The 26,815-nt window shown below is 36.9% G+C and overlaps 1 protein-coding gene across 2 annotated transcripts in view; it reads left to right on the top strand.

Annotated features, from left to right (window-relative positions):
* Positions 1-26,815, top strand: part of CTNNA3 (catenin alpha 3) — a 1,753,506-nt gene that overhangs the window by 1,653,467 nt on the left and 73,224 nt on the right. For both annotated transcript variants that reach the window (XM_043596448.1, XM_043596447.1), the window contains exons 16-17: positions 2,890-2,995; positions 18,123-18,257. In XM_043596448.1, the coding sequence (XP_043452383.1) occupies positions 2,890-2,995; positions 18,123-18,257 (241 nt within the window). The remainder of the gene's footprint in view (positions 1-2,889; positions 2,996-18,122; positions 18,258-26,815) is intronic.

Below are 26,815 nucleotides of genomic sequence, written 5' to 3'. Positions count from 1 at the left end.
CCCAGCAATAGCACTGCTAGGAATTTATCCAAGGGACACAGGAGTACTGATGCATAGGGCCACTTGTACCCCAATGTTCATAGCAGCACTCTCAACAATAGCCAAATTATGGAAAGAGCCTAAATGTCCATCAACTGATGAATGGATAAAGAAATTGTGGTTTATATACACAATGGAATATTACGTGGCAATGAGAAAAAATGAAATATGGCCTTTTGTAGCAACGTGGATGGAACTGGAGAGTGTGATGCTAAGTGAAATAAGCCATACAGAGAAAGACAGATACCATATGGTTTCACTCTTATGTGGATCCTGAGAAACTTAACGGGAACCCATGGGGGAGGGGAAGGAAAAAAAAAAAAAAGAGGTTAGAATGGGAGAGAGCCAAAGCATAAGAGACTGTTAAAAACTGAGAACAAACTGAGGGTTGATGGGGGGTGGGAGGGAGGAGAGAGTGGGTGATGGGTATTGAGGAGGGCACCTTTTGGGATGAGCACTGGGTGTTGTATGGAAACCAATTTGTCAATAAATTTCATAAAAAAATGTAGGGGCTACAAAGTGTAAACTATATAATGAAGTATTTTTGTTTTCTTTTTAATCAGTAGCAGAAAATACCAAATCATTTCATAGATATTTTATGTCCCTGAAAAGACAAAATAAGTCTATAAAACTGATATTTTCTCTTCTTAAACCAGATCCCTACTTAACTGAACTATTACCCATCAGCTGTATCATCTTATTTCTTGTGCTAATCCAAAGAGAAAGAAGGGAGAGGTGGATGACAGAAACAGGGTGAGGATGGGGAAGGAATGGGAGTCAAGGTTGGGGCAGCATCAAAAATGGCTGAGAGGTTTATGTTGTACCAATAAATCAAGTTTCAAAAGTATCCCTTTCACTTGTCTAAAATATTTTTCCGTGGCATCAACATTGCTGGATTATTGCAACATTTCCCATTATACCTTCTAAACATATAGTTTAACAATTAGTTGGCAGACTCCCTTCTCTGGGGCTTGATCTGCTCTACTTTTGGGAAAAAAATTATTATTGCAACCAATATTTATCAAAGATTTCTGGCCTTCAGTATCTTTAAAATATTTCTAAAGTTTATCCCATCCTCCTCTGGGTATCCTTCTCTGTAGGATCCAAACTCAATGATTTAAGACACAATTTGCTGACAGGAGATCCTGAGAACCCATTATGAAAATGAAGGCAGCAAACAACCTTTGAATGTATTTCCCAATTTAAAAAGCCTTCATTACGTAGCACATTTCAGGCTGGAATGTTAAAAAATTTATCATAGTTTCGGTAATTGCAGCTTCCTCTGGAAGCTTGGCATGATGTGGAATCATTTGTAAAATGCGTATTTTGTTGGGCCCTCAGTAGGAAGTTTGCCAGGCAATACATTTAATTAGGAACATGAAGAAGAGAATAATTGTGGTCTGTCATAATGTATTACTTTTAAATTCTACATGTGTTTAAGATAGTGGTCGCATAATAACACATGAATTTAAAGCTAAAGGCAATTTGCCTTTCATCAGTCCCAGGTTTTTATATGGGGAAATATATTACTTTGACGGGGAAGAGTACATTAGATGCATTCCTTAGATGTAACTCTTTGACCATTGTTTAAGCTGCAAGAGTGTTAGCTGCTCTCCTTAGAAGCAACTTTTGTCCATTTTAACACCTTGAAAATTGATACCTTGCCTTGCAAGCTTAGACAGCTTTAACTTTCTCTAGAGATGCACAGAAATAATGAAACACATTGCCTTTCTTGAAGATAACCATGTACATAACATCTAGTTCTGGCTGATGCATTAAGTAAATTTGATAAGAGCAACTCCAATTTTGTAATAATTAATGTCAATTAAAAAAAATTACAAAACAACCTAGGTCAGCATATTCAAAGAGGAGAAGTATGGCAATAGCCATATGCTGAGGCCAGGTTTTCAATGTGTTAAGCATGCAGTTCCATGCTTTCAGGAAAACTTGCTTATCGTGAATTTTAGAGGCAGTTTGGGGTGTATGGAACAGTTACATTCATGTATGTAGTCATTGTTTTTTGAGGAAAGAGAAGATAGAAAAATATCTCCTTATGTTATCCCACTCAAAAAGTATAGGAAGTACACTTCTTTCTTCTCCTACCTTGTAAAACCATAAATGAACCCAACTTTTATTCCATAGCGTTAGGAACCGAAATTAAAGTAACAACCACAATTTGCATTGTTGAATGCTTATTTTCCTTAAAGCCATGTTCTGATCACTTTTTAGACATTAGCTCATGTAATCCTTAGAAAGGCTCCACGTTGTATGCATTTCCTATTACCACCAAGGAACCAGGGGCACAGAGTGGCTGTTTATCTTACTTGACTTATACAAACAGTGAGAAGTGGTCTCTTTTGGAAATAGTCCAAGATAGTGGGACTCCAGATTCATACTCAATTACTATTATATTACAATTAATTAATTGTGGAGAAGACATAATGTGGTAAAAATGCAATGCAATTAACTGAAAGACTATTTAAAAAAGATTATAAAGAGGAAGATTAAAAAGTAGACTTGCTGACGAAAGCACAATAGTGCATAAGCAAGTCTCAATCTCAAGACTGAGGTTTACTCTAAAAAACACTTGGGAATGAAGATCAAATGGAGTCCAGCTTCTTGGCAGTATTTCCTGAATCTCAACATAATGGGACTTCTTTTGTTTTTCATTTTTCATTTAATTCTGATGTCTAATTTGTGCCTTTCCAAAACTGAAGTTTGTAAAGCAAATGGCCAGTATTCTGGGGTGCAAATCTCGTGTGTGTGTGTGTGTGTGTGTGTGTGCGCGCGCATTTGTATTTGTATCTTAGCATGAGCCACTGAAACTAACATGTATTATTTTGCTTTAAGGGGCAAAGGACCACTAAAACATACAACTGATGTGATTTATGCCGCTAAAATGATATCAGAATCAGGGTCAAGGATGGATGTCCTTGCTCGGCAGATTGCCAACCAGGTGAGTCCTTTACAAATGACGAAAGTCCATGCTAATTGCTCTCTACCATGAAACACTGATTAAAACGAAGTTGTATTTTTAACTTCATCAGATTGCTTTTCCCTAAATTATTATTTCAAAATCTTATTTCATAATTAATACACAAGTAGTGGGCAATTCATTCTAAGGAAAAGTTAATTATTTCTTAGGGCATTATTATTATTGTTGTTGTTTTTATTATTCATAGTGCTTTATTATTTCTTAGATTTTTGAGCTTCAAATATATTCACATTACTTAAAACACCAGCTTTTTGAGTTTCAAAAATATATATTTAATATATATTTGAGTTTCTTTAAAAATTTTTTTTTCAACGTTTATTTATTTTTGGGACAGAGACAGAGCATGAACGGGGGAGGGGCAGAGAGAGAGGGAGACACAGAATCGGAAGCAGGCTCCAGGGCTCTGAGCCGTCAGCCCAGAGCCTGAGGCGGGGCTCGAACTCAGGGACCGCGAGATCGTGACCTGGCTGAAGTCGGACGCTTAACCGACTGCGCCACCCAGGCGCCCCTTGAGTTTCAAATATAAATAAATTCAAATTATTCTAATAGGCTATAATACTCAATGTTAGTATTTTTTTTCTTAATACCTTATATTTGTAATTTTTGCTCTTCAAAAATCAATACCTTCCTAAATTCTATTATGTTATGTTTCAGCGTTAACAATATATTCTGTCATTCTGTGTAAAAGACAAGTAGTAATTAGTAGAACACTAAAGTGAATACATAAAATGTGGAAAGCATATATGCCTTATGGAGACAAATGCTAAAGTTTTTAAACACTTAGTTTCCTTCCTTTCTTTTTTTGTTTGTTTTATGTTTTAAATATTTTTAATTGAAGATGGTTGATATACAGTATTATATTTGTTTCAAGTGTACAACATAGTGATTTGACAATTATATATATCACAAAATGCTCACATGATAACTATTACTGACATCTGTCACTGTACAAGGTTATTACAATATTATTGACTATATTCCTTATGCTATCCTTTTCATCCCTGTGACTTATTTATTTTATACATGGAAATTTGTACCTCTTAGCCCCCTTCACCTACTTCACCCATTCCCCTAATTGTCTTCTCTTCAGCAACCACCAGATTGTTCTCTGATTTGTTTTGTGTTTTAATTTTTAAATTATTTTATAATTTTATTTTATTTTTTATTTTTGTTTGAAATATAATTAACATATAGTATTATATTAGTTTCAGGTGTACAATATAATTTTTCAACAATTCTATACATTACACAGTTCCTTTTTTGAGATTTTTCATGTCTCTATTACAAGTTTCTAAGCAGCAGGGGTGCCTGGGTGGCTCAGTAGGCTAAACATCTGACTATTGGTTTTGGCTCAGGTCCTCGTCTCAGGGTTTCATGAGTTCAAGCCCTGCATTGGACTCTGTGTTGACAGCATGGACCCTGCTTGGGATTCTCTCCCTCTCCCTCTCTCTCTACCCCTCTCAAGCTCATGCTGTCTCTGTGTCTCTCAAAAGTAAATAAATAAACCTTAAAACAAATTTCTAAGCAGGAGCTATATTATTAATTACCTTTTGCCAAACTTTAATAGAAAAATCTGTCGATTTCGTTAGTTAATACGTTGAGAAATCCAATTAATATTTCAAACTGATATATAGTATTACTTTGTAGGTTTTATATTACTTACCTTCATAATATATATTTATTTCCTTGTGGGAAAAAAGCACTTTTCCTTTTGACTTTGCAACTATTCTACATTATTTCTTGCCTATTACTTTGAGGGAAACTTTATTGGGCTGCTTCTTATTCAGTCTTTTTTTTCTTTGCCTTTTGAAAAACAATTAGCTTTAAACTATATTATTAGATATTTCTGGATATAAGGGAAGGGAAACAAATAAAGAATACTGAGGCAAATATTTTTAAATATTTATTGAATATACATATGTTTTAAATATCTTGCTACTTTGGGGTGCCTGGGTGGCGCAGTCGGTTAAGCGTCCGACTTCAGCCAGGTCACGATCTCGCGGTCCTGGAGTTTGAGCCCCGCGTCAGGCTCTGGGCTGATGGCTCAGAGCCTGGAGCCAGTTTCCGATTCTGTGTCTCCCTCTCTCTCTGCCCCTTCCCCGTTCATGCTCTGTCTCTCTCTGTCCCAAAAGTAAATAAACTTTGAAAAAAAATTAAAAATAAATAAATAAATAAATATCTTGCTACTTTAAGCTTTCTAAACATCTTATGAATCTTGTTAGTATTTAGTATTTACAGTTAAAAACAAACTTTTCCTAATATAATTCAAAATACAGTATAAATAAATTATTGAAGCCCAAACCCACCCATGGTTTTCTGTATTTTAGAATTTTATTGCATTCATTTTATGAGAGACACCAAATAGTAGTAGAACAGGTGAAACATAATGCATTAGAGAGATTTGTGTGTACTGATAACTTTTTAAATATTTAGTGCTTCCTGCCAGTGTGCCTCTGTTTTTTTTTTTTTTTTTTTGGAATGCAGTTTTCAAAGTTCAAATAATTGTGTCACTAGGAAGTTTCGTTTTCTTATATTGATCTTCTTTAATTGCATCAGAATCACCTAGCTGTAGGTACTTTTATAATGTAGCCTTATTACATTATACCATTGTTTTTAGCTTTATTCAAATTAAATGGAAGAAAGTAAAAGTATTGTCTCACTTCCCATAGCTCGTACATTTTAAAAGAAGATTAAAGAAATAGTCATTGAATAATGAAGAATTACAGATGACCCTCTTTGGCTTTTTCCACTTCATATAGGAGAGTAGTTTCAAATTAATTACTTTTGTTCTGAACAAATAGGATTCTGAAGAATCAAAATTGAGAATTATGAGCCTGATTCTTATTATCGAGATCTTCTGGGGAGATTGTCTATGACTGTGCTTCTGACGTTGTTTGATATTAACAAAAAAATTTTAGACAGAAAATAATATCTGAAATTTATTGTGGAATGCATATGAATAATATAAGCAAAGCAATTTTCAGTGTCTGTGTATTATGAAAAATATCTGCTGGGACATTGGTTGTTTTCTTTTTTGAACAACCTAATTAGTTCCAATTTTTTTTAACATTTTTTATGATTCTTTCTAGTCTATTTACTCTACTAGAGTGTCATAAGATCAAACATCAATCAATTTTCAATTCCACCCAATATGGACATATATCATAAGTCTATATATATATATATATATATAGTGTTAAACTAATTTAGTTTCATTCTCTAAGGTTTCAGAGTCAAAGTTCATGTGCAGAGAGAAAGAAATGAAATCACATTAATTAGGGTTTCTAATTCTATCTACTTGGACTTTCTTTTTCCTTTTTTTTTTTCCCCGCCTTTCTTCTTTGTCTTGCTTCCTTGAACGTATTTGTTGTGTGTAGCCAAATACAATTTACTACTCTAGCTGTACCCTAATTTGCTGTTTTAACATCCAAAATTCCGACGTAGGCTCACTTGTCCCAATCAGCCAACATCTCTTGGGCTTCAGAAGTATCTACCTGGTGTGGTAGGTTATATAAGCCATTCAAGACTGTGTTGCTTAACTTCTGTAAAACTTTGGTACAAATTCTATCTCCATTAGGCAATATATTCCTAAAGGATGGGATGTTGTTAGCTATCACAATTCTTTTTTTTTTTTAATGTTTATTTTGAGAGAGAGAGAGAAAGAGAGAGAGAAAGAGAATGAATGGGGGAGGGACAGAGAGAGAGGCAGCCACAGGATCTGAAGCAGGCTCCAGGCTCCGAGCTGTCAGCACAGACCCCGACACAGGGCTCGAACGCACAAACCAAGAGATCATGACCTGAGCCGAAGTCGGATGCTCAACTGACTGAGCCACCCAGGCACCACTCCCCCTACAATTCTTAAACATGTTCCTCCTGAATAAAGAGAATAACAAATGAGAGAGAAGAACCCTTCTTACAAATCGAAAATTCCAGACTCTTAGTACACATCTCTTTAGATTCCTCAACTCTACACTGTAATTCATCATGTTAAACAGATATTCTAAATTAGATGGATTGGGTAACACCTCACAAGGTAGGAAAAATGCACAGATCTCAATTAGTTACAGAAACTGTATATTCCAAATAAAAAGAGAGGAACAGGAATCAAAATAAAATAAATATCTACTAAAGTGTTTTGCATAAGAAGAGGAAAAATTAGACTTCCTTACCACCGAGTGCTGTGTCTGAAGCCTAATCCTCCTTCACTGTAGTTTTGCCAAAGTGAAGATATCCATAGTATCTGATGGGTACTCCCACCTAAATATAACTGAACACAGTTAAAATGAAATTTTAGAGTTAAGTATAATGAAAGCCAATGCTAATTCAAGACAAGATGACATTTAAAAAACAAGGTAAAGAATTACAGCCAAATCATACCCAATGCGTTTAACTATGAGCAAACAATTGACAAGTGTAATTTATATTGATATTTTGACAAAATATTGTTGGTGGCTAGACTCATTGGAATTATTTCTCTGCTGATGTTATGAGAGTCAAAAATGTATTCTAATAAAAGTATACTAAAAAGAAACTTCTGAAGCATTCACCATAACATTCTAACATGTCGTTTAAGAATATAACTTCTATACAAATCAAAACCACACTCAGATATCACCTCACACCAGTCAGAGGGGCCAAAATGAACAAATCAGGAGACTATAGATGCTGGAGAGGATGTGGAGAAACGGGAACCCTCTTGCACTGTTGGTGGGAATGCAACTGGTGCAGCCACTCTGGAAAACTTGTGGAGTTTCGTCAAGAAATTAAAAATAGACCTACCCTATGACCCAGCAGCAGCACTGCTAGGAATTTACCCAAGGGATACAGGAGTACTGATGCATAGGGGCACTTGTACCCCAATGTTTATAGCAGCACTCTCAACAATAGCCAAATGACAGAAAGAGCCTGAATGTCCATCAACTGAAGAATGGATAAAGAAATCGTGGTTTATATACACAATGGAGTACTACGTGGCAATGAGAAAGAATGAAATATGGCCCTTTGTAGCAACATGGATGGAACTGGAGAGTGTGATGCTAAGTGAAATAAGCGATACAGAGAAAGACAGATACCATATGTTTTCACTCTTATGTGGATGCTGAGAAACTTAACAGAAACCCATGGGGGAGGATAGGAAAAAAAAAAGAAGTTAGAGTGGGAGAGAGCCAAAGCATAAGAGACTCTTAAAAACTGAGAACAAACTGAGGGTTGATGGGGGGTGGGAGGGAGGGGAGGGTAGGTGATGGGCATTGAAAAGGGCATCTTTTGGGATGAGCACTGGGTGTTGTATGGAAACCAATTTGACAAGAAATTTCATATATTAAAAAAATTAAAAAAAATAAAGTAAAAAAATAAAAATAAATAAAGTTTAAAAAAATTTAAAAAATTGACATACAAAAAAAAGAATATAATTTCTAGATGCATTTGTGATAATATTTGTATTTTGATGCTATTATCTACCTGAAATTCATTTTGAGCAGAGATGTTGATACTAGATTTGTTTTCCAGATTAATGAACTTTATAAAAATAAATGCATAACAGTTTCTCAGGAATTTAATAGGGATAGATACTCAAGTATATTATGTTTGCATCTTTTTTATTGAAGTATAGTTGACACACCAGGTTACATTAATTTCAGATGTACAACATAGTGATTTGACAACTCTATACGTTACACTGCTCACTACAAGTGTAGCTACCATCTGTTGCCATACCATGCTATTATAATACCATTCACTATATATTATACTTGTAACTCTGTTTCCCTTCTATTTCATAACTGGAAGCTGGTATCTCCCACTCCCCTTCACCCCTTTTGTTCATCCCTCGACCCCCGTTCCGCTGGCAATTATCAGCTTGTTCTCTATATTTATGGTACTACTTTTGCTTTTTTTTTGTTTGATTGTTGGCTGTTCTTTTTAGATTTCACACATAAGTGAAATCATATGATATTTGTCCCTCTTTGTCTGACTTATTCCACTTAGCATACTACCCTTTAGGTCTATCCGTGTTGTTGCAAATGGCAAGATCTCATTCTTTTCTATGGCTGAGTAATAGAAACCTCAGTTTGCTAAAAAGCAGTGGTGATAGCCATAGCAAAGAAGAAAAATGTTCAACGTGTGCTGAGATTCAAGGGGTAGAATCATCCCAACCAAATCAGTGACTGACCATATTTAACTGATGGGAGAGAGAGAGAGAAAGCACTCTTCATTGAGATGGTTAATAGAGGGGAAAAATAGTAGGCAAGATGGATATGAGATAGGTGAGGATTTTACATGTTGAGTATGAGATTATGAGACAATGAGATGGACTGGGCAAATCCAAATGTATCTTCTGAAGACAGGGCTGGATGATAAGGATGTAGTAACTTGTGATTTTGTGATAGTTGAAGCTGGAACAGCGTGTACTATTGTACAAGAAGAAGGTGAGACTCAAAAGATGCCCAAGAAGAAAAGCCGAGAATGTCAATGAGGCAGCACTGAAAAAGTTTTAGAAGTCATGGTCACAAACAAGAAGAGACAGATGGGATTAGCGGGTTGAGGGAGGGTTTCTGTTTTGAGGGATATTATGTTGATTAAAGGATAGAAAAATGAGACATTAAGAGTGCAGAAAATATGGGATCACTGGTGATCTGTGACCCTAAGGAAGGTGAAATGAGACAGCCTCTGGGCTAGAGTAGAGGTGGAGAAATGAACCCCAAGGGAAGGCAAAGGTCCTAGGCTCAAAGCCCTTTGCTATCACTGACTGCTTGAAATTTCTGTTCTAGAACTTCACAATGACACCTAATACTTTTTATTAACAAGCTTTGCCAGCCTAGCAGAATTTAAACTGCTGTCTGTAATTGCAAAAGTCATTTTAAATGTGTCTTAAATAAAGTTTATACTCGAGTATGGGCAAAAAATTGCTAAGCTTATGGCATAAAGATCTTTAAAAGTATTCACTTTGCTAATTCACTCTTAAACTCCAAACCAAAAGGTAATAAATGTTTTTTTTTTTGTTTTTTTTTTTTTTTTACTTTTGCTCTCATCGCTAAATGTTGTATTCTGTACTGGTACTAAGCATCTTGCCAGAAGAGTGAAGGCTGGTTTCACGTAAGAAAACCACATAGGCTGACATGCCACCTGCTTGCGTGTAGTAAGTGTCCCAGTGGTTAACAAACAAACAAACAGACAGACAGACAAAACAAACAAAAAAAGTTTAAAAAAATCTATGCATTAAAATGCTCACCAGATGCCCTGGTCAACATATCCTGTCACAATAAACTAGGAAATAATAATCAATGCATGTTATGATATGCTACCGCTTGATTTGCCTAAGAGTCCCTAGCGATGTTCTTTTAAGAATTATTTTTATGCAAATTTTATTTGAAAAAAAAGGCAAGGTCATGAATGTCCTATAAATTTAGGACCCAAATTTTTCTATCACCCTCACGTAAAAAACTAAAAGGTAGGGAAAATATTAGTTGATTTGGTAAAGGAGATTTGGCCAAAAATAGAAATGCATTCTTAAAGTGGGAATGATTTATTTTCCTGATTCTGCTTCTAGGCAGCCAAAATCGACTCAGAAAGGCTTTCCAAATGTCAATAGGAAAGAAGGCTTTAATAAATTATATAACGTTGAATTTACCAATTAGTATGTTTTTCTACTTCACCCTGTAAGACTATGGTCTTTAGGTGTAACCAAACACTCTCATCAATTCTGGAAATAAAAGGTGAATCTGGGTCAAACAACTTTTAACTTCAAAAGTTGAATTTCATATTTTGTACTCATTGACTCATTGCTTCCTTGACGGAATTACACAATTGTAGTATAGTCTTGAAAGAGTCTCTTGAGAGAAACTACATGTTTTGCTTAAACTTGGGTAATTGCAACATTGGTTATTGGCCAAGAATCTAATTATTAGTTTGCAAGTTCAATTTTATCATAAAAATGTAGAGGTGCTAGTCTTTAAGGAACAAATCCACACTAATCCTAGTTACAATTTACAAAAAAAGAAAAAAAAGAAAGGAAGGAAGGAAGAAAGAAAGAAAGAAAGTCAATTTAAGAAACCAATTCACAAATCAGAGTGGCAGTTTATTGTTTATTACATAAAATGGCAGGAAGACTGATATTGTTCCTAGACTGTGAAGGTAGGGAAGTGTAGCCAGATCATGTAAGTTCGAATATCAGCTCTACCATTTATTAATTGGATAAGTCAGTTAATCTCTCTGTATTTGAGTTTCCTCTTTTGTTAAATAATGTTAGGACCTGCCTCCTGGAGTTGATGATTAGTAAAAGAGTTAATATAGGTAAAGTACCTAGAATTGTATATGACAGATAAAATACACTAAATACCAGGGATTATCGCTGATTCCATAAATAGGAACAAAGAATAGATAGGGCCATTACTCAGCGAAGACAAAGAAAATGGCATTTTGAATAAATGTCATATAAAAGATATCATTGTACAGTGAATGAAATAAAGGTAAATTCAAATCTTTGGACAAATCATATATTCTATCAAAAACTCAGTGTGAAAATGGGCAAAATAACAATATAGCCCCAAATAAAATGGTAAAGTGAAATACTAACGTAGAATTATTCACACAAAGGACATGGCACAGTGTCCCACACATAGAAAGTACGACCAACTTCCTGTCATGGTAAAACAAGATGCCTTGCCTTTCATCATTATAGGTAATTCTAAATAACTAATTTTGGTCTTTGAAAAAAATCAAAGTACTTGTTACTTCAGAACAGTGCTGGAGACATAGGGTTCGCATGAATTCTCTATTTCCTTGAAACTGGGATGCTCACAGTATTCTGTGCTTTTAAAAAATGTACATCAGGGGCACCTGGGTGGCTCAGGCAGTTAAGGATCAGACTCTTGATTTCTGCTTAGGTCATGATTGCACAGTTTGTGGGATGGGGTCCTGTGTCAGGCTCTCTGCTGACAGTTTGGAGCCTGCTTGGAATTCTCTCTCTCCCCCTTTCTCTGTGCCCCCCTCAAAGTAAATAAATAAATAAACAAACCAACATTAAAAAATGCACGTCAAATTCTCTTGTTAGTGATTTAAAATAAAATGGATTTGAAAGCATGTAGATATGGTTCAAATTCTGCTATTACATAAACTTTTCAATCCTGGGGAAATTATTATCCTTTCTAAACTTCTGATTTCTTATCTATAAATTGGGAGAAATCCCTTCCTTTTTTTTTCCTCTTCCTCCTACTTCTTTTCTTCCCCTGTTTCTTTCTCTTTCTCTGTGTCCTTCTTTTCTTCCTTTCTCCTTCTCCTTCTTTTTCTCCTTCTCCCTCTTTTTAATTAGTCACAGTTTTAATCCTTTTGAGATTTGGGGGATTACCCTTATTTTCTTGTTCAAAATTTGAGAAACACCTTGAATGTCAAGGTCTTACTATTGCCTATAATTATGGATATTATATATATACATATATATATGCCTATATATGTGTACATATATAGCCACACATATACATACATGTACATAAATATATGTACACATATTTAAGAATTGTAAAATATGTGGGGGCACCTGGGTGGCTCAGTTGGTTGAGTGTCTGACTTCAGCTCAGGTCATGACCTCCCAGCTCGTGAGTTCGAGCCCCACGTCAGGCTCTGTACTGATAGCTTGGAGCTGGAGCCTGCTTTGGATTCTGTGTCTCCCTCTCTCTGCCCCTAACCAACTTGCATTCTGTCTTCATCTCTCTCAAAAATAAATAAACATTAAAAAAATTAAAGAAAAAGAAATGTAAAATATTATTATATCATGTTATAAATAATGCTGCAATTAATATCTTTGCATATAAATTGTTGTCCACATTTCCACATCCCTTTTTTTTATTATTATTAATGTAATGTAGCACATTGATTGATTTGAAAATATTGAGCCAGCCCTGCAGCCCAGGAATGAATCCCACTTGATCATGTTGAATAATACTTTTATATGCTGTTGAATTATATTTGATAGTATCTTGTTGAAAATTTGTGCATCAATATTCATCAGGGATATTGGCTTGTAGTTCTCTTTTTTTGCTGGGTCTGTTTGTGGTTTGGGAATCAAAGTAATGCTGGCTTCATAGAATGAGTCCAGAAGTTTTCCTTCCATTTCTATTTTTTGGAACAGCTTGAGAAGGGTAGGTATTAAGTCTGCTTTAAATGTCTGGTAGAATTCCCCAGGAAAGCCATCTGGTCTAGGACTCTTATTTGTTGGGAGATTTTTGACGACTGATTCAATTTCTTCACTAGTTATGAGTCTGTTCAAATTTTCTATTCCGTTACGTTTGAGTTTTGGAAGCATGTGGGTGTTTAGGAATTTGTCCATTTCTTCCAGGTTTTCCAGTTTGTTGGCATATAATTTTTCATAGTATTCCCTGATAATTGCTTGTATTTCTGAGAGATTGGTTGTAGTAAATCCATTTTCATTTGTGATTTTATCTATTTGGGTCCTCTCTCTTTTCTTTTTGAGAAGCCTGGCTAGAGGTTTATCAATTTGGTTTATTTTTTCAAAAAAAAACCAACTCTTGGTTTCATTGATCTTTCCTACTGGGTTTTTGTTTTGTTTTGTTTTGTTTTTGTATTCTATATTGTTTATTTCTGCTCTGATCTTTATTATTTCTCTTCTTCTGCTGGGTTTGGGGTGTCTTTGCTGTTCTGCTTCTAGTTCCTTTAGGTGTGCTGTTAGATTTTGTATTTGGGATTTTTCTTGTTTCTTGAGATAGGCCTGGATTGCAATGTACTTTCCTCTTAGGACTACCTTTGCTGCATCCCAAAGGGTTTGGATTGTTGTAGTTTCATTTTCATTTGTTTCCATACATCTTTTGATTTCTTCTCTAATTAACTGGTTGACCCATTTGTTCTTTAGTATGATGTTCCTTAACCTCCATGCTTTTGGAGGTTTTCCAGACTTTTTCCTGTGGTTGATTTCAAGTTTCATAGCATTGTGGTCTCAAAGTGGGCATGTTGTGATCTCAATTCTTTTATATTTATTGAGGGCTGTTTTGTGACCCAGTATGTGATCTTGGAGAATGTTCCATGTGCACTCAAGAAGAAAGTATATTCTGCTGTTTTGGGATGTAGAGTTCTAAATATATCTGTCGAGTTCATCTGGTCCAATGTATCATTCAGGGCCCTTGTTTCTTTACTGATTCTGTGTCTAGATGGTCTGTCAATTGTTGTAAGTGGAGTATTAAAGTCCCCTAAAATTACCACATTCTTACCAATAAGGTAGCTTATGGTTGTGATTAATTGTTTTATATATTTGGGGGCTTCCATATTCAGCACATAGACATTTATACTTGTTAGCTCTTCCTGATAGCTAGACCCTGTAATTATTATATATGCCCTTCTCCATCTCTTGTTACAGCCTTTAGTTTAAAGTCCAGTTTGTCTGATATAAGTATGGCTACTCCAGCTTTCTTTTGACTTCCAGTAGCATGATAGTTCTCCATCCCCTCACCTTCAATCTGAAAGTGTCCTCAGGTCTGAAATGAGTCTCTTGTAGATAGCAAATAGATGGGTCTTGTTTTTTTTTAATCCATTCTTATACCCTATGTCTTTTGATTGGAGCATTTAGTCCATTTACATTCAGTGTTATTATTGAAAGGTATGGGTTTAGAGTCATTGTGGTGTCTGTAGGTTTCATGCTTGTAGTGATGGTCCTTGCAACATTTTACTCACAGAGTCCCCCTTAGGATCTCTTATAGGGCTGGTTTAGTGGTGACGAATTCCTTCAATTTCTGTTTGTTTGGGAAAACCTTTATCTCTACTTCTATTCTGAATGACAAGCTTGCTAGATAATGGGTTCTTGGCTGCATATTTTTCCTATTCATCACATTGAAGATTTCCTGCCATTCCTTTCTGGCCTGCCAAGTTTCAGTAGATAGGTCTGCTACTACTCTTGTGCTTCCACCTTTCTATGTTAAAGACCATTTATCCCTAGCTGCTTTCAGAATTCTCTCTTTATCCTTGTATTTTGTCAGTTTCATTATGATAGGTCATGCAGAAGATTGATTCAACTTACATCTGAAAGGAGTGCTCTGTGCCTCTTGGATTTCAATGTCTGTTTCCTTCCCCAGATTGGAGAAGTTCCCAGCTATGATTTGTTCAAGTACACCTTCAGCCCGCTTCTCTTTCTCTTCTTCTTCTGGGATTCCTATGATACAGATATTGTTCCATTTGATTGCATCCCTTAGTTCTCTAATTCTCCACTCTTGATCCTGGATTTTTTTATCTTTCTTTTTCTCAGCTTCCTCTTTTTCCATAATTTTATCTTCTAATTCACCTATTCTCCCCCCTGCCTCTTCAATCCATACTGTGGCCACCTCCATTTTATTTTGCACCTCATTTATAGTATTGTTTCATTCATCATGACTATTTTTTAGTTCCTTGTTTTCTGCAGTAATAGCTTCTCTGCTGTCTTCTATGCCTTTTCAAGCCCAGTGATAAATCTCATGACTATTATTCTAAATTCTTGCTCAGTTATATTGCTTATATCTGTTTTGATCAATTCTTTAGCTGTCACTTCTTCCTGGAATTTCTTTGGAGAGGAATTCTCCCATTTCATCATTTTTTCTAGTTTTCTGTCCCTTATAAGTTTTGAAATCTTGTTATGTGCTCTGCACCTGTGAGCACTGCTATATTAAAGGTGGGGGGGATCATACACACTCCAGGGCCTGGCCCTTCAGGAGGTGTTTTTTGGAGAGTGTTACTTGCTCTCTGTTGTTGTGACTTTTGTTATTTTATTTCTCTACTCATAGTGATGTTTTGGACCCTCCACCAGGTGTACTTTGATCTGTTCCTTGAAGTAGCCCTGGAAAGGAAAACAAACAGACAAACAAACAGGAAACAAAGACACGCAAACACACATACGAATAAAACAAACGGACAAAACACACACACACACACACACACACACACACAAACAAAAACAATATAAAAGCAAAGAAACAGAAACACCAGATTCAAGTAAAGAACAAGGTGGAGGCATTGCTGGGGGAAGAGCATATACAAAGAGAGAAATGGCAGGGGCAGGGACAAAGAGAAAGTAAACATGGCCAGGGCAGAGAGACTAAATGGCTTAATCCAGAGAGAGAGAGAAAGGAAAATAAAGGAGGCAGGGGGAAAAAATGAAGATAATGTTACCTAGACAGAGAAACTATCTGGCTTGATTATTCCAGAGAGAGAGAAAGGAAAGTACAGAAGGAGATGTAGAACATGTATCAAGGGAATAGATTAAATATGTCTGCTTAAACAAACAAACAACCCGAGTAACCAGACTAGAGGAGGGAAGAGATAGGAAGGGAGAATATATCTAAATAACAAGAATTGTCCTGGAATTAATCCAGGCTATGCAGCATCACTGGTCTGGATGATACAGCCGTCTGGTTGCACAGCATCTATCTGGCTCCCGCAGAAACGCAGTTACCCTGCACGGAGGGGCGTGGTTTGGTGTAGGCTGGTCCCATCTCCACAATGGGCCCTGGGACTGATCCCTGAGGCCCGGCCTTGGTGTTGGTTGGGTGTGGGGGGCGGGGGGTTGGCGATCCCCAAGTCTCTTTTCCACGACCTGCTGGACTCCTTTCCAGTCGTCCTCACTGTGCTGCGGCTGCAGACAGGGCAGTCCTTCTATCTCCACCGACTTTCTTGGCCTGGCACTTGGCCAGGATTCAAAGTCCCGCTCTGTGTGCTCTAGCACTGGGGAAGCACCTCTCCGTGGCTCGATTTGTGGTCCTTACTGGCTTTCTCAGTGCTGCCGCATTTCAGGGAGGACCGCCTTTTCCTGATGCGGACTGCGCCACTGACCTCGCTGCTGAGCCCCGGGGGTGGCGGAGTGGTGGACTCAGGCAGGCTTTGTCTTTTTCCACAGCACTCCAGGGAGCAGGCCGCATTCTCCTACTGTGGACTGCGCCCCTGATCTGCCACCGAACCCAGGGCTGGCTCCTGTCCTCCCCAGGTGCATGAACAGGGAACCGGCCCCTCCATAGTTAGAGATGGGATCCTTCTCAGTCCCAGACTTAGGTTTTCGTCTTGTCCAGACACAGTCCTACACTTCCCCAGCCACTCTTTCTCTTCCCTTTGTCTCTCCGCAGAAGGCGATCCCTCCCCTCTATGTCTACGTGGCCACTTTTATCTCTCCCAGTTTGCTATCACCCACCTACCTATGACTTCTCAAGTTGTCTCGTTTCTTCCTGGTAGAGTCAGTCTCTTTTCCTCCCAGACTTTTGGGGTTCAAAGTCCTTTGGCTTCAGCACTTCTTTGTTTGAGAGACGCGGGGAAGTACCCGTCTGCCATGTTGACCCCTATCCACATTTCCACATACTAATGAAGATGTATTTAAAGTGCAAGTATAGTAAATTATCAGGGATTTAAAAAATTCTATTATAATTGCATAGAAGAAAGACCCCAAAGATTTAACCCTGACCATACTGTGTCATGTTGGAAGCGGTCTTCCAAGAAGTTCCTTATGGATGATATTATAGTGCAGGAGGCTGCTTTTGGTAAAGAGGCTTAATGTATCTCTAAAACACGTATGCTGTTTATTTCTTGGCTCCAGGTAGATATGCTCCTTTTACCTATGGTGCAAATGATTTCTTTTGTCTGTGTAATGTGTAATGATGAAAGTAACAGAAGATAATGCATTGTTTGTTGCAGGTGTTTTCATGCCCATACAAATAAGAAAGGACACACAATGCAGAGCAACGGGTCCTGAGAAATATTCCAGTAATAGTGACTCTAAGTGAAAGAAATAATTGCATTTAAAATATTTCTTTAGATTTACCTAAAATGCAATCTGAAGACTTCTAACCTTATCATAAACTGAAGGCAATTATTTTATGTACCTTTTCACATTTGAAAATTCCTTTGCCATTATTTCCATCATCTATGCTGAAGTAATTAAGGTTGAAACATGAATAAAAATCCTCTCATGGTGGAAGCATATCAGAACCTACATCGGCTGGGGCTGAGAAATGAGGTTCAATGACAATAATGTTGCTGCCTTATAAGGTACCTCCAATGTCAGTATTTATTCACTCTTATCTACTTATTATTTATTTTGCTATTTTCCTTTTTATCTTTTATGCATATTTAGTGTCCAGATCCATCATGCAAACAAGATTTGTTGGCCTACTTGGAACAGATTAAGTTTTACTCTCACCAACTGAAAATCTGCAGTCAAGTTAAAGCTGAAATCCAGAACTTAGGAGGAGAGCTCATCATGTCAGCTGTGAGTATTGCCTGGCATTTTTACCATCACATATAGAAGATGCTTGAAACAAAGCAGCTACACCCCTCCTCACTTCACCAAATCTTCTAGGTCCATGTAAATGAGAATAAACTCAATTGGAGTGTATTAAATTGCATGAAATTAAATTAGCAAGGAATTGAACTACAGAAATGCTATGTCAGCACAACTTGTCTTTATTTACAGATTTTTAGAATGAATAAGGATTTGTAAGCCACTTGGAAAAGAAATAGATATTAATTTAGAGAGAGGTTTTCTGACTTCAGAAAGTGTGCAGGTGAAACTCTGAATTGAATCTTGTAATTTTTATAAGATAAATGCCTATGGATTTGCAAATCAATGAAAAAATGGCTTTATTACTATTAATTGGTATTCATTTCCTGATTAATCATTTCCATAGCATAGAAATTCAGGCCTTGAAAACTGTTATTTCTATATCTAATTGTAGAAGTGGGGAATGATAGAATATATATAGATTTGGAAAAACTTTCATAAATTCTTTGGTGACCCTGAGTTTCAAACCACTATAAAATGACCATGTTAGAAATAATGTCTACCTTTTCTACTCATCTTTTAATAACAGTAGATCATTTCTCTAGAGTGGGTATGGTAATAAAATAATATTTGATATCTATAATAGTTTCAGTTATCAGTGACTTTGAGAAGGACATGGACCAAGATTGTAAATTTAAGTTAAAGTGAAGCATCATGAATGTTCTAGGAACTTATATTCATGAGGACAAATGATAACAGCATACTTATAAATTTGTAATTTTAGGACTTCTAAGTCCTGACATTGGACTTTCCCTCAGTGAACCAACATGCTTTAAACGAACATTACTGCAAAAACAAAAACAAAAGGTTACCATCAAGAGTAGAAGGCAGGGAACTAATTTTTATTGACTATCTAGCTCTTGCCTATATTTCATTCCATTTGACCCTCACGATTGCATGCCAGAGAGATTATTTATCTGCTTGTTTTATTCTCACTAACACTGGAAAAAAATGACATTCAGAAAAGTTGAAAACTTCCCCGAGGTCATACTGGTAAATGTCAGAACTGGAGTTTACCTTCAAAGGCTTGTGTCTTTTCTATTCAGGTGGACAAACTGGAATCTATGATGACACTGATTAAAAGCACTGATTAAAAGTGGATAATTTGGAAATTGTGTCTAGTAATTATTAGAGATAAAAAGTATTTCATTGCATTGCAATTTTGTAAAGACACAAACCATCACAACCTGTGTAACACTGGTGCCCTGACACTTTTCAACAAAATGTATTTTAAATAGTCATGGTCTGTATACACAGAGACCTATGTGGGTGTATGAATACATACATGCATATAAATGCACATATACGCATATATTCATGCATATACATATATACAAATTTTAATATATTGTATCTTTACTTTGGATTATTAGACATTGTCTTCATTTTCTCATTTAACATTAAACTACTTTAATGTGTAAAAGATTATTTATTTGTAGACCTAAGTCTGTCTTCTATTTACTTTTGTCTATTTTACACAGCCACACATTCACCATCATTTGCAAATCCTGAATCCATATGAATGTTATTTTCCCATTATTTACTACTTCTGCAGGCTGTTGAAACTAACATTTCACCCCCAAAAATACTGTTAAAATATGTTACTCTTAATTGTTCTTTCAAAATATAATTTCCTCCATATGTACAAATGGGTTTGTATTTCCTGTTTGGTACCATGATTCAAATTCATGAATTTACCCGTATTTTCAGATAGATTAGGCACAAGTTTACAATCCATGATTTACAATTTAAAAGCTGAGTCATTACGTAAAATAAGGAATAGCATTGCAAATCCAAAAGCATTTTGTCATCATTTTGCCTACAATTTCCATTTAGAAAAGATAAATCTGGATAAAAGAAACATTACATGCCCCCTTTTATATACCTTACAGCCGTCTGCCTGCAGGTAGATCCTGGAAAGCATTTTAAATACATTTCATTTACATGTTCCTAGGAACACTTGCTTTAATCTCTTAGTGACCCTGAATTCTTGTCATCTTTCCTTTTTAAATTGAGAGGAGGCTCTAATTTTTGTCATCCTTTTTCTCTGAAATCTTTTGGAAAGTAACCAGCATGATTGCAAAGAAGACAAACTCATTAAACATTACAGGAATTTGTTATTCAAAACTAGATTATCCAAAGTTCACTAAATAAAGTTTGCATTTCAAAATCAGGTTCATGAAACATTAATGTAGAAAATATAATCGATTAAAAGCAAGTAGGTAGAGTGCTTTCTGGGTCTGGGGTGTTAGGGGTTAGGATAAAGAAGATGAATCCATAGCATAAAGGAATGTGAAGCTCATTCTCATAATAGACCATTTAGTTAAAATGATTTTCTGGCTAATCTTACATCTGTCTGCAAGCAGTTATTCTGAAGTTACATGTATTATTTAGAAGGAAGCCAAAGTGTAGCTAGTCCAAAACCCCAACTATGATTTGAGCATCTCTGTGTTCCGTGTTATAGATATCTGGAGGAAAGATAGATGAATACAGGATGCTTCCTTTAAGGTTAAATACATGCAAAATGAGAATACACAAAACATATCTATATATACAAAAATGACTCTAAAACAATATAATAACCTATATAATAGCAGTATGCACAAAAGCAGATAGTAAGAGGTGAGGGAATAATGAACTGCACTGAGGTGGCAGATGGGCAACAAAAAGACTCATACCTGGCTTGACTCTAATTTAGGCCTCAACGAATAAGTAGAAAACAAATGTATACTCACGGGAAGGAGAGGAAGAGCATTCAAGGTAGATGGCATAAATGAAATAAAAAGATACAAACTGGGAAAGAGAAGGAGTCTATGGAAATAGCCGACAGTCTGATTCGACTGGAAATATTTGTTTTTGGCACTGTTGGTGGGGAATAGAAGAGATGCTGCAAACAGAATAGGGACTATTTAAAAAGGGTCATTTATAACATTTTAATTTTACCCTGCAGGAAATTGAGAATAATTGAAAATTTTTAAGTTTGAGATGCGCATAAGCAGATCTACGTGTTTGGAAATTAACTCTTTTTGACAAGGTGGTAATAGATGGAGAGACAAAGAGCTGGGAGAGAAAGGAGTAGTTAGGAATGATTTTTAATTTTTTAATTTTTTAAGTTTATTTATTTATCTTGAGAGATAGAGAGAGCGAGTGAGCACATGCACATGCATGCTGGGGATGGGCCAAGAGACAGGGAGAGAGAGAGAATCCCAAGCAGGCTCTACACTGTCAGCACAAAAGCCCAAAGTGGGGCTTGAATTCACAAACCCTGAGATCAAGATCTGAACAGTAGTCAAGAGTCACACACTTAACTAACTGAGCCACCCAGGTGCCCCACAGAATGGTTTTTTAAAGTAGTCCAAGAGAATAAAAGCAATGCAGCCTCAAAGAAGCAAAAGAAGAAAACCCGGATTGGGGCCTCTGTGGAGAATGGAGGTGGGAGGGCCTCAGGAAAGCCTGGGGCAGAGGAAACACCCCTAAGCACAGAGGTTCAGGGGGAAACCCCTTCCCCACCACCAACAACCCCCAATGCCCCCCCCTCCCGAACTAGTGTGGTATGTGGAGCAGCTGGAGCTGGGCCTCAAGATGCAGAACCCCAGTCCAGAACAGACAGGAAGGGCAGGCTACTGAGGCAATGAGAAACCTACACAGTGAAAGAACCCCAGTGCCTGCTGATGTGTTCCTTGTCTATGGACAACAGGCTCAGATAGAAGCTCAGGTGCACAAAAACTGCAGGTTCTCAGGACTGCAGTCTATATAGTTCAGGTGCAGCCTGTAGGTAAGGCCACCAGAAAGAATAGCCCAAGGGTCTGCAGGCCTACCCAAGGTCACCCTGGACACTTGATGAAGACTTTAGCTTCAATTTATTTTATTTTATTTTATTTTATTTTATTTTATTTTATTTTAATTTAATTTTACACACACAGAGAGAGTGAGTGAGCTGAGGAGGGGCAGAGAGAGAAGGAAAGAGAGAATCTTAAGTGGGCTCTGCACTCAGCCAGACAGGGGGGACTGATCTCCTGACTCTGAGATCATTACCTGGGCTGAAATCAAGAGTCAGTCACTTAATCCACTGAGCCACCCAGGCGCCCCAGGTTCAATTTCTTTTAGCCTCTCCTCCAACCTGGAACAGTTACCCTCCATGGGGAGTGTGGGGGTTTGTTCTGAGTGTGGAACTTTTCCAGGAATGCTCTGACAGATGTGGGGTTAGTCTATGTACGGCTGCTCAGTAAATTTGGCGCCATGGCTGTTGGGTAGATGTGAGTCCAGAATTTTGGTTACTATCAGACAAGCACAGACCCATTTGTAGGTTCAGGTGAAATGCCTTCTTGCCAGAAGGAGGTCCATTTAGAAAAGCTGTGCAATAAACTAAAGTGAGTGTTCAGTATCTTGTAGAAAGAATGTTTTATTCAATCTTTAGGATGAGATTAAGCAGCTGTTTGTAATAAGGATTATTGGGGAAGCTATATAACTGCATATGGGTGCTCCCCTATAAATGGATGTCCCATCAAATGGTATAGTGCTTTATGCCATGATGTCACATTGCAGTAATACAAGTATTTTTTGACAAAAAAAAAAAAAAAGGTGAACTCCTGGATTCAGGCAATAGTGGATAAGAATGGAGAGGGGTGGATCCATGCAAGAAAAAACTCTGAAATAGGGGTTGATTAGAGTCCATCTTTTGAGTGATAAAAGTGAAGAAGAAGGAAGAATTGAGACTTACATCCAACGTTCTGAGATTTGGTAGCTTACTTAGTTAAAACTGGAATCATGAACCAAAAGCTATAAATAGAAGGAAGAGCAGATTAGGAAGGGTAACATAACTCACTTGGGTTTTACTTGTTGAATTTAAGTGACTAAGTGGCATTCAAGAAAAAGGTCTAGAAGTTGCTGAGGATATGATTCTGGAACTCAGAAGAGAAGTAGGAAAGAGCCATAGATGAAACCACTCCAGTGAAAGTATGTTAAATAAGAAAAAAATAGCTGAGACAGAGATCCAGATTGTTTTTTGCTGTTGTTGTTGTTGTTGTTGTTTTTACATCCAGCGATTCTAATGTGCCTCTGTCAAATATGGAGACTTTGCTGTGGCAGTTTAATAAAACTGAGAGTTTACTATCTCCATAAAAACTGTCTGAGAATGGGCAATCCAAGACTGTTACAGAAGCTTTGCAAAATTTTCAGGGAATCAGACACTTTAGTCTTCCTACTTTATTACTCTTGGCTTCTGGCTTTCATTTTTTATCAAGGTCAAAATATAGCTTCTCTGGCTCTAGCTATGGCTTTTATATTCTGGACAGGAAGAATGAAGAGGAACAGAAGCAAACATTCCTGACATTTTTTTAAGTTTATTTAGAGAGACAGAGGGAGAAAGACAGCATGAGCCGAGGAGGGGCAGAGAGAAAGTGAGAGAGAGAATCCCAAGCAGGTTCTGCATTGATAGTGAAGAGCTCAACATGGGGCTCAAACCCATGAGCCATGAGATCATGACTTGAGCAGAAACCAAGAGTCGTACACTTAATCGACTGAGCCACGCAGGTGCCTCCATTCCTTACATTTTTTTTAAATCCCCTTCAAAAGCTTTCACTTACTTATTATTGGCCAGTATTTACTTATTTGGCTATATACAATTGCAAGAGATGCTGAAAATATAAAATGTGTCTATTTCTTTGTGTATGTTTTCATGTACTCACATGGATTCCCCCAGTTAAATCTGAGTTTTGTTTCTTTGTTAAGAAAGAATGGATAGGGGCGCCTGGGTGGCGCAGTCGGTTAAGCGTCCGACTTCAGCCAGGTCACGATCTCGCGGTCCGTGAGTTCGAGCCCCGCTTCGGGCTCTGGGCTGATGGCTCAGAGCCTGGAGCCTGTTTCCGATTCCGTGTCTCCCTCTCTCTCTGCCCCTCCCCCGTTCATGCTCTCTCTCTCTCTGTCCCAAAAATAAATAAAAGTTGAAAAAAAAATTAAAAAAAAAAAAAGAAAGAATGGATATAGGGTGGCAACTATGAATTTCTTTGATATCCTTCTACAACGATAAAAATCATATCAGTACTCACATTTATTATAATTATCTACTTTTTAAATATATATTCTCCTCTAGACTATAAGATCCTTGAATATTGTTGAATGATTGAAGGGATAGTAACCAAAGATTATAAATAATGCAGAAAATTCAGGTTGACTGAGTCTTAATATGCATATCAGGTTTTACACTGAAAAGGTATCTTTATATCTTTTCCAAAGCAGTATCAGTAACATGGTGAAGGCAAAAATTAGATCATAGTGGGCCAAATACTGAGTATGCAGTGACAGAAAAAAAAGTGGTAGCGAAACCTAAATTTTCCAGCAGTTTGTAGTTGAAAGGAAGGAGAGAGAGAGAGAGAGAGAGAGAGAGAGAGAGAGAGAGACAGACTTAGGGGGAGGAAGGGAGGGAGGGAGAGAGGGAGAGACTTAAGGGGCAGATGTAATTGCTAAAACTCCTGTCTCTCCTCCCCCACCCTTCCTCCTCCTCCCCACCCTCCATCCTCCTCCCCCACCTCCTCCTCCTCCACCTCCTCCTCCTTTCGGTTTACATTTTTACTTATGTACTTTTTAAAATGGAAGTAATTGAGTAAATGTTTAGGTAAAGAGTAAGAAGAAGCTGTAAAGAACAGATCTATGAAAAATTAAGACCACAACGGATAGAATAAAATTTTAAGTAAGGGAGAGAGAATGGAATTAGGAAAACAAGTAGATGTATTAGGTTTGGAGAGAAAGAACTCTTCTCCTGAGGGATAAAGATTAATGCAGATATAAACATAAACACATTCAGATTCAGATGAATGGATCTTCTTGCTGATGGATCCCATATTTTGATAAAATGGGAGGCGTAGCTTACTGTTAAGATTGATTTGAATGTTCTATCCCCAGTTTTACTTTAGCAAAAGAAGTAAATATGTCCATTTCTTTAGACACTTTTCAATATTTCTTGGACAAGAAAACAATTGAAGTTAACAGCAGCGATTTGAGGTAGGAATCAGAGATATTGTATGCTAGACATCGTTCTGGGTGGATTATGGAACCTGACTCAGCTTCAGTTTATCCTTCAATCACATGAAAATGAAACCAACATGGCCTTCAGTGGCTATCCTCTCTCAATGAAAGCAGGAGTATATACAAATTTAATTTAAAAAATGATAGCAGAACATGACAAAACTGTATAATTAAATATTCTATTGCAGGTTAGTTTCCATAGCCACCCTGACTTATTAATGTACCAATTTAGTAATACAGTAAAAATAGAATTCTAAGAAGATTAAAATGTACCTGGGTTACCTAAGGGCACTCCCATAAATTTTTCATCAATTGTTCTTCTAGTGTCCTTATGCATGGTGCCGAGTGGGGAAAGCAGTTGTGCTTTATGAAAGGAGTCTCATAATAAAGAAATAAATATTTTTATAATCTAGATTGTATGTACAGAAAACAAAATTCAGGAGAAAAAACTTAAAATGGTTTTAAACCATTAAAACTACCCTTTCCCCAAATGTTATGCTTTAGGCCAACAATTCTTTTATACTGCTTAAAACTGATTAATTATGTAATTGCCACATTTTGTTGTATTTCCTTTAATGTGTTTAATTGCACTCCCTTACCCTGAGGCAGGTGTGCCAAAGCCACAATTTTAAAAATTGGATAAATAAATAAAACTAATCAGTCAGGGGGGAAAGATCAGCAAGATTGAAAATTTGCCAAGCAACTGCAATTCAGCTGTAGCAGAAATCAAGGGGCAGTGTGCATTCAATTAGGAATGATAGAGAAAAGCAACAATACAGCTATTGACCAAAAGAGCCACTAGGGCCTACAGAACTCAGGCAATCGAGTACAGAATGACTTAGTAGGTTAATGTGCTTGCCACGTTAAGACATTAAGGGAATTAGTTAATGAGCTTTCTCAACCTCCTGCAATCATTGGTAGTCATCAGGAAAATTGGGAAAAGTAAAAGATTTGGAAAATTAACTGAAGTATTCAGACATTTTAAAAACAGCTGGGAGGTATATGAAATGGAATGAGGAAGATATAGGAAATGAAGAAGGGGGAGAGGAATGGGGTGAAGGGCAAGGAGCAAAAGTAAAAAGAGGAAAGAAGACACTTTGCCAATAAATTTAACTCTCTACAGTGTTTTTTGTCTGTTTGTTTTTAATGCTAGGTAGGAGGCAAATGGAATAATAGATCTTAGTAGTTCAAAGAATATATTTAAAAACAAGCAAAAGTTTGGGAGTGTTATGTTCTATTATATTACATTGTAGTGAAGTAGACCCGGAAATTCTCTTGGTTTCTAGGTAATCTAATGTCACCATGGATTAGATTTTCCTGAGGCCTCTGATTGTGCTATGCATCCAGGTGTAATAGCACTTGAAGGAACATTGGAAATAATGTATCCATGTTATATCTAACTCAGAGTAACTCTGTAAACAAATAGGTCAAGGATTTTCAAAGACTTGCCCGGATCGTGAAGA

This window comes from Prionailurus bengalensis, chromosome D2 (assembly GCF_016509475.1).
Source record: "Prionailurus bengalensis isolate Pbe53 chromosome D2, Fcat_Pben_1.1_paternal_pri, whole genome shotgun sequence".
In the NCBI taxonomy this organism is placed as follows: Eukaryota; Metazoa; Chordata; class Mammalia; order Carnivora; family Felidae; genus Prionailurus; species Prionailurus bengalensis.
Note: the sequence above shows the minus strand (reverse complement) of the source record. Positions and strands in the feature narration are given on the sequence as shown.